Here is an 8,645-nt window from a genome sequence, read left to right on the forward strand (position 1 = left end):
CCCCTGTCACGACTCCCCCTCCCCCCTCTCACACCACTTTCCCATCTCATCTCTCCAAATGGTGGTTCCTCTTCTTGTTATTTGCTCTAGCCGTTCACTTTGTCTGTTGGACGGCTCTCCTTTGACCTATACGACACGACATGCCGTTTGTCTCGGGTCCTATGTGTCCTCTCGTGCGTCACTGGCTGTGTACGTACACTCTTGTAACTAGCTTCTGTGCACATAACTGAGACTGAGCTCAGATACAGCATTGTTACTAGCTTGTTACTGTTAGTTAAAAGTTTGTATCTAACACAGTACTGTGCATAGAAGTAACGACAACTGTCCTTATGTATTTTGAATGCAAGACAGGCGCGTATCGCACACATTATTTGTTGGGCTGCGCAAATTATCTTGCCGCTCTATAAGTGAGAGCAACGCAGTTTGAAATGAATTGCGGTGAATTACGCTTTGAATGGCGCGCCATACCTAGTTTGTTTTCGTGAGGATGGGTGGCTAATGATAACGACGGCATATTATTTCAAACACGTTCTTTTATTCATTTTTCCGAAAAAATTTACTTGTGTCATACAGGTTTTCTTGTTTTATACCGTAGATTTACGAAAGATAATTTAGGTTAAACAAAAGGAAACAGAATGGATTAAGTTAATTTGATACAATGGGGACAAACTCGTTCTTTACCTTTAAGTATGGTGTAATTTATGTTTTATTAGTGCATATGACTTGTTGCAAGATTAAATTCTGAACACTATCAGAAATGGTAAATGGTATTTTTTACATCTGAATCAATATTAGGTTATTTTCGATAACAGTTATTTTCGAAAAAACGCCAATTGAAATTTTACCTAAATCGCAAAGGAAAATCATACTCATTGTTGTTAGCCACGCATGCGCGGTTTACATCAATCTGCCGCTGGCAGAGATAGATGGCGTATCCGCGCATGCGCTTTTGGTGTTGTGTTGGTGTTGATGTTTTCAATGTTTTTCAATAAAATTATAGTAATGTTTAGTTTGCAACTGCAACATTACGGTTACACTATCATAGCTGTATGCATTACTATTTTTTCGCTGAAAGTGGGGTCTAAATTACACCATACTGAGCACAATACTCGTTCTCTATCTCCCAAGAATAGGTTGTGGGAGGTAAAGAACGAGTAAAAATGGATGTGCGTTTGCAAAGTTCGTATACAAACAGCCCCGTGCACTGTGTGCTCCGTCGCCGTTGAAAATCCATTTGTTTCAAGTAAGACCTACTTAGGCTGGATCCCAACGCAGATTGATACAAATTCACAATCACAGCATTCTTAATTGTTCCACAGATTTTGGGCTTCACGTTCACTTCACATTTTCCGAAAAGCAAAACATACACCAATACAGGAGTGTCTGAGGAGGAAAGCCGGTGATAGGCCTAATCTAGGAACAAACCTTAGGTTTCACGATACCTAAATCAGTTAGGATGCGTGCTTGCGCCTTGACAAAGAGGAGAAAAAAACTGTCGATTCAGCGTTAAAATGACTGATATACAGTAGGGTGTCTCAGGCCCCGCACTTGGGGGGGGGGGGGGTTACTGAGTGCACCGCATTCAGGCCTATAGGTGGGTAGTTGCCTATGCTCGCTCGGCATCATAAGGCGTGACGGTTGGCATACCCGGACACCTCACTGTATGCGCTACAGTATTTTAAAAAAATATAACAGGAAGCATGGGGCTTATGGGACATCCTGCCAGGCCGTATAGAGTTTTTGCTGCCTCTGCGTTAATGTTTAAAATTTTACGTACAGTTCAAGGAGCGAAAATTTGTCTGGTATGGTGTATCAGGTTAACAAATAATATTTTTTCCGTTGATAGCATCAGCATCTTACAAGAAATATTTGTGCGACTTGCCTATTTTCATCTCTTTTGCAGTCTTCTTTATCTCCCTGTCTTACTAAACTTAGATCCGACTATCACACTTTGCTCTTGGCTTTTACGTTTACACAAATACACAAAGTTACAATCTGTTTCTACATTCTCCACTACGTATTTCACCACTTTTATCCACTTTATAAAATATATACGTAGATTAAATGGAATAATAAAAATAAAAATAAGTTAGAGTGGACTACTGTTCCCGCCACCTGCACGGACTATGCTGCGTGCTGGCGCGGCTCTCCCCTTCCATTGCTGGGGTCCTTGGTCAGACGGACGTCGGCGTGCTGGCGCCCGAGCCCTCGCCGAGGGCCTCAGTGGCCACGCCGAGGAGCAGTTCGCCGAGCTGACTGTGCTGGCTCTGCTGGGCGGCGCGGGCGAGGGCGGCCTGCGAGACGTTGCAGGGGTGGTCGCCGCACAGCGCGCACAGCGCCACCTCGTGGTGCGCCAGCTCGGGCGCCTCGGACAGCGTCTCAGATCGCGTGCATGGCGATCTCCTCCCCTCGCGCGGATGTCGAGGCGGCGCCTCCGTGGCCCCGGCGCGTCTGCTTGCGCCACAGGCCCCGACCCGCGCGAGCGCACCACTACCTAGAACAAGGGAGGCCTCAGAGCGGTGCACCGTGGAGTGGAGACGGCTGCGCCCAACACAACACAGAGCTGCTTTAATTTGCTCTTGGAGAATCGCTCCTGTTCTTGGAATTTGTGTTGGTCTGCTCTGTGGACGATTAGCTTCGACAACGATCCCCTAACCTCACAAGTGCCAAGTTGGACCGTGTCGTACTGTGAAAAAAAAAAATCGTCTTAAAATGAGAATATAATGGCTAATTTTTTCACAACTGTGTAGTCATGGCGGAGTATATCAATTATGTAAATGCATGGTTGTAAACAAAAAAAGTAAGACACACAATAGCCATGTTGTTCTAATTTTGAAGACAAACTTTTCTTTAATGTGGACAGAGTTCATGAAACGCAAGCGTGATTCTCACGCCAGGCATCATTTTCACGCTCCGTAAGCTTCACGCAGCCAATCAGGAACCAACGTTCATCTCGCTGGGGCGTGAAAATCACGCCTTGCGTGAGAATCGCGCTCGCTTTTATAGAACTTTGTATCCACCTTAACAGTGCGCGTGGTGCCCGGCGGATGGTAAAGGCCACGTGTGGTGGATGAGGGGAGGTGTGTGGCCTCGAGAAGAAATTGTCGCGCGCGTGAGCCTCGTGCGTACATCGACCAGGTGTCGTTAATGCGACGCCGCTCTCGCGTTGCTCTCTAATTACAAAGCTCGCGGCGCCGCGGGGTCTGCCCGTCACGCTGTCAGGTGTCGCCCCGAGCATGTGCCGTACGTACGCGGCCCGCCAGTACGGAGGCGTCACAGTGCGGCTTGTAAATGGGGTAATAAACTGGCGGCGGCTGCCATCAGAAGTTTAGGAACGCAACGAATAATGTCGTCTGCGTCTCGTGTCCCAGACGACATTGGCTAGGACGGGGAGGTGACGTGGAATTAGCTTGCGCTGTTAACTGGTTAGGTAAAAAGTGAAAAGGGCGTATAATATAAGTCCGTGTAAATGGGGTAATAAACCGGCGGTGGCGGCTTCCATCAGAAGTTTAGGAACGTAACGAATACTATCGTCTGCGTCTCGTGTGTCCCAGACGACTTTGGCTAGGACGGGGCGGTGACGTGGAATTAGCTTGCGCTGTTCACTATGGTTAGGTAAGAAGTGAAAAGGTCGTAAGTCCAATGTGAAGTCCTAGGACTTACGCCCTTTTCACTTTAGACCCGTGCGTTCAGAACGTCTGTCATTCGTCCGTTACGGACCCGCCAAGTAAATTCTAAGCACGCCGTCGTAGCGCCTGGTAGGTAGGCAACATCTTGCCTGCAGTGCATGCGTGTATTGCGGGACAGCATAGCCCGAGTTTCGCAGGCGCCGAGCTCCCGTACTCTCCCCGGGCGACCCCTCGTCGTGTGTGCGCGCGACTCACCTGAACTGGCAGTCCGACCACCACAAGCCGCAGCCGCAGCCGAAGTACTTGGCGGTGCCGCGCACCAGCTGCCACAGGCAGCGGCGGAACGTGATGCCGCACATGGAGTAGAGGAGGAAGTTGATGGAGAAGTTGGTGTAGTACAGCAGCATGGCGAGCTGCTGGCCGAACCACAGCGCGGGGTGCTCGGCGCGTGGCTCGGCGGTGCTCACGCTGGAGCCCGTGAGGTCGGCGATGGACGCGTACACGCGCAGCACGTGGCTGGCGGCACGACACGACAAATAGATCGTAATGCAAACCGATTGTTCGTAAGAACCTCCTATAGAAGGCTGTAGCCTTACAAACAATTGCTTTGCAATATAAACAATGTCTTTGCAATACAAAGAATGAACATTGTCCGTAACGTTGTAAAGCATTTAGTTCGTAAGCAATTTTCAGTTTGGAGGGGGGGGGGGGGGGGGTGTTTCGCACGTCTCCCGCGACTCACCTCGGTAGGTTGAGGACTATAAAAACGGAGCTGATGAGGAGGAGCATTTTTGTGATGCTTTGCTGGGTCCTCGTCGAAACGAGAGTTCTCCCCGTCGAAATTTCTGGGAACAGAAGAAAACGCAACGATATAACGCAGAGCTCCCTCTCCCCCGAGATGCGCGGCGCAGTTTCCCCCCCTGGCCAGTCATTGTTTTGTGGTGCTCCCGTCTGCTGAGGGGACGTGTCCTCAGGCTACCCACGCTACTCACGTATCGGCTGCTGCTTGGTGCGCACGAGCCCCGGGCTGCTGTACTGTGGGCGGTGCCCCGGACTGAGAGCCGAGCCGCGGCCGGCGCCCGGGCTGGTGCCGGGCCCGGGGCCCGGGGGCTGCCCGAGGGCGATGTCGGGGAGCTCGCTGGTCGGCAGGATGTTGGTTTCCTGGGTGGGAGGGGCGAGCGCCTCGTGGACCTTGACCGACGGCAGCCCCTTCGCTGTCGCCCCTTTGGCGTGCTGGCCGTGTCCGGCCGCCGCCGGTCGGTTGTCCTTCGGCGCCCTGACAAAGGGCGCGTGGACCGAGGTGCTGATGCGGCGGTTGGTGCCACTGCTGCTGCTGCTTTCGCAACTCTGCACACAAAAACATGTGCGGCGCATTGCTTCGTGTCGGGCGGGGCGTCCCTAACTTTTGGGAACAACAATGACCCTAATGAGGTTGGACCGGGGCAGACTCAGTTACTTCGCCTCAGACTCTCCTATCATGGCAACCTGTCGTATGTCATGGCCACAGTGCTTTTTTTTTCAGTCCCCTAAAATAATTTAATGAGCTTATTCTTCCGCACCTCTCCACTGTAGAAATATAAAGTTGTCAAAGAAAATACATTTTGGTTTACTGTATTACTGTTTAAAATCTACAAAGTTGTTTGGAAACAACACAGTTGTTCGGAAACATACAAAGTTGTTCTGAAAATATTTTCGGTTAGTTTAGCCTACATTACACTTTTTTTATGTTGCGGGCCCCTGACTTTTAAACAACGGAACTATTTTCTTTGCGTTTGGCTCTCACAACTATTGCGGCTACAAGAAAAACAAAACCAAACAAACTCCAATCTGCTGTAGCTAAATGTTAGATGAGCAAACCATCACGGACTTTTAAACTGCTCCAGCCAAACTTACGCTGTGGTTGCCCCATACGCTACGTGTACAGAATACCCTGTGTTATCTTGTCTCCCCTGCTAAAACAAGTAGACCAAGAGCAGACTCCACCAAGTCCCAAACCATGACAACTGGGGCGCGCTGTACCCTGGGTTTTTACTCAGTCCATGCTCAGTCCAGTGTGATCTTTGTCGGGCGCGGGCGCGTCGCGCGAGGGTGGGTGTGTGCATCCACAAATCGATTTTCGTTGATGGCGCCGCAAAAACTTCATAAAGGTCTTTTTCTTTTTCATTTCGTCCCTACCTTTTCCCGCCAGGCGCTTCTTGAGCCTCTTGTCGGGTGCTTTCTGCATTCCCACCCAACAGGAAACTCTGGTTGCGGGCACCTGAGCCTTCTGTCTCAGTGTCTGGCTTTGTCGTGGTCCGAGGATCTGAGAACGCTGCAAATTACCCTGATTCTCCGATACCCCCTCCCCCTCCTCCCCCTCGTCTCCCTATCTCTGCAAAGCCAGTTGTCCAGTAGCTCTTTGCCTCGTTTGTGTGTTCTCCTCACCCGGCGTTAAACCGGGCGGCACACTGTTTGACTGTGATTAAAAACCAATACCTCGGCCCCCGGGTCTCGTCTCCCGTGTCGACTGTTTGCCTACCTCTCGACCCAATTGTGGGTCTGTCCAGCTGGTCGGGTCGGCGGCAGATATCCCCGGCGGCGCTTGCTTGAATCGCCTCCCAAACAGCACCAGATTGCGCGTGATCATGGTGTTCATCACAATGATGAGGATGATGGGCACCACGAGGGTGATGATGGCGTCCACCAGGTTGATGACCCGCATCATGCCCTGGTGCTGTTCCAGGAGGTCGCACGATTCGTAACCGTCCTGAAAACAAATTTTGCGGTTGGTGTGTTGCGTGGGTGGCGCGCGGCTACTTGTTGAAGAGGCTCTGTAAAAGAACATACTCTAAACTTTTTGATTGAAAATTACCTAGTAACTTCTAATTTTTATGTTGTCAAGTATTTTTAGTACTAATGAACATTTTCGTAGAATTACAGTTCCGGTATTGGTGGCTCTTAAGTCGAATGACATAATGGCCTTCGGTTACACTGCATGCCTACCCCACGGAACAAAGAGTGAGCCCCTTTCACCCTTCACCCTTTCCCCTCTGACACCCCGATCCTCGGGCTTGTGGTCAGTTTGCTTATGGGCTGGGTTGCACAAGTCGGCAAATACGGCGTCGCACCCCACTTCGTTTTTCTTATTGGCAGGTCAAGAGGGGTCGGTGGCCGCCAGCACCACCTACAAGGGGCGGGGCCACCTGCCCCGACCAGGGAGACGTCCACTGCGGCTAGTGCTGCTTTTGTCTGACACCCTCCCAGTTTCAAAGATGAAGCTTATTTGGCACTCTTCTCAAATGTTTTCGAATTACAGCAATCCGTTATGAATTATATTTTAAGACGGGGAGGGGGGGGGGGGGGGTCACTCTTACAAACTGCGCATTAAACTAAAAATGTTTAATGGCTTGCAGCTGCCGTGTAACTTGCCTTGTCGCGCACCATTCCCCGCGTCTTGAGGGTGTAGATGTGGGCGACCAAAGCGAACACGGCGATGCACGCCACGATGGCTTTGGCCCTGGCCACGGTGCACATGTGCGGCCGGTGCAGCGGGTACTGCACGGCGATGAAGCGTTCCACCGTGAAGGCCACTATGAGCCACACGGAGAGAAAGGCGCACACGGATGACACGTACGTCACGATCTGGCACCACCCCTCCTTGTTGAAAACCTGCGCAAGTAACGACGGCCTCGTGGCAACCATTATGTTGAAATCTCCTTCCTCTTGCACTCTTCTTTTGTTCCAAAAATATGGTTTCCCTACTTTGGCGGGTAGTAACAGCTGCCCCGAGAGTTAAGAAGCAGGGAAATAGAAGGCAATAGGGAAGATGCCATAAAGGAACGCGACGGACAATACAGCGACCCGCTGTCGCCCGCTGTGCGCGTCAGCTATGGCGTCCTGGTCTATATAAAGAGGCACCAGCTACAATAGAAGCGGGACTCCCAGAAATCTTAAAAGTCTTATTGAAAAAACGTTGACTAAAACCGTTACCTTCGGAATTATTTACTTTTTAAAATATATTTTGGTCAAATATTTTTAAAATTATCTGTTGAAATGTTGCTTTGTAATCGCTTTTTGTGGTGTGTGTGAGGGTTCATTTTCTCATCCTTAGTGCACTCACCTGCACACCGTGCACGCTGTTCAGCCAGACGAGCACGAGCACGGCTAGGTAGCCGAAGTCAGCCGTCGCCAGGGCGGCCAGGTAGTAGGACGAGGAGCGCAGGCGCAGGTGCGTGTTGAGGAAGACCACGCACGACAGCAGGTTGCCCACCAGGCCCATGACGATCATGACGGGCACGTAGTACTGGTGCAGGAACTCGACCACGTCCTGGAAGAAGTAGCAGCACTCGGGCTGCGAGGCGGTGGGCGAGGCGTCGCGGGGCCGGTGGCCAATGATCGTGTCGTAGAGGTCGTGCCAGTGCGTCTGCTGGCCGGGAAAGTGGTGCGCCACGCTGACGGGGAAGGTGACGCCGGGCACCAGCACCGACGCGTTGGAGGCCGGCGCCGAGCCCAGGGCGGAGCCCAAGGCGGTGCCCAGGGCGCCCCCGAGCCGGTGGCTGAAGCCCTGGCCGAAGGCCTGTCCGAAGCGGTCGCCGTGCGGCGCACCCCCCTGCGGGCCCTGCGAGGGCGAGCCGTAGGTGGGGCCCAGCGGCCCACGGAGCCGCGTGTTGTCCAGCGGGGCCTCCCCGACGGGGCCGCCCAGCGCTCGGAGCAGCGCCACGGGCAGGTCCTGCGCAGCAGGCCGGGGTTGAGGGGGGGCGCGAGAGGCACCGGGCTTAATTGCCTTGAATCTGTCACCCCTTCTTACCACCCCTTCCCTTTCTCTTTACCCCAACCCAGCCGCTGTCTGCTAGTCGGATATCAGGCAAAGAGATGTCAAGAGCAGCCGAGGACTCATCTCGTTAATTGAAGAGGCCCTCACAGCCAAAGCTGGAGCCGCGTGGCGTGGGATGAGCCCGCACTGGTTTTGCGGACTTATCCCAGTTTACCTCAATCGTTTAGCGTTTGCCGAGGCCTGGGCCACTTTAGAGCCCCCCC

The 8,645-nt window shown here is 52.1% G+C and overlaps 1 protein-coding gene across 1 annotated transcript; it reads right to left on the reverse strand.

Moving 5' to 3' along the window:
- Nucleotides 1-513: 513 nt before the first annotated feature.
- On the reverse strand, nt 514-8,433 carry LOC113208051 (uncharacterized; the record flags this gene model as incomplete). The annotated part of the gene is made up of 7 exons (XM_026424885.2): nt 514-2,490; nt 3,885-4,145; nt 4,372-4,474; nt 4,622-4,976; nt 6,148-6,375; nt 7,038-7,277; nt 7,729-8,433. Coding segments are annotated over 7 exons (2,208 nt in total), but the record flags the coding sequence as incomplete, so codon positions are not given.
- Between the last annotated feature and the right edge of the window lie 212 nt (nt 8,434-8,645).

Source organism: Frankliniella occidentalis, unplaced genomic scaffold (assembly GCF_000697945.3).
Source record: "Frankliniella occidentalis isolate FOCC.00 unplaced genomic scaffold, Focc_3.1 Scaffold227, whole genome shotgun sequence".
NCBI classification, from domain to species: domain Eukaryota; kingdom Metazoa; phylum Arthropoda; class Insecta; order Thysanoptera; family Thripidae; genus Frankliniella; species Frankliniella occidentalis.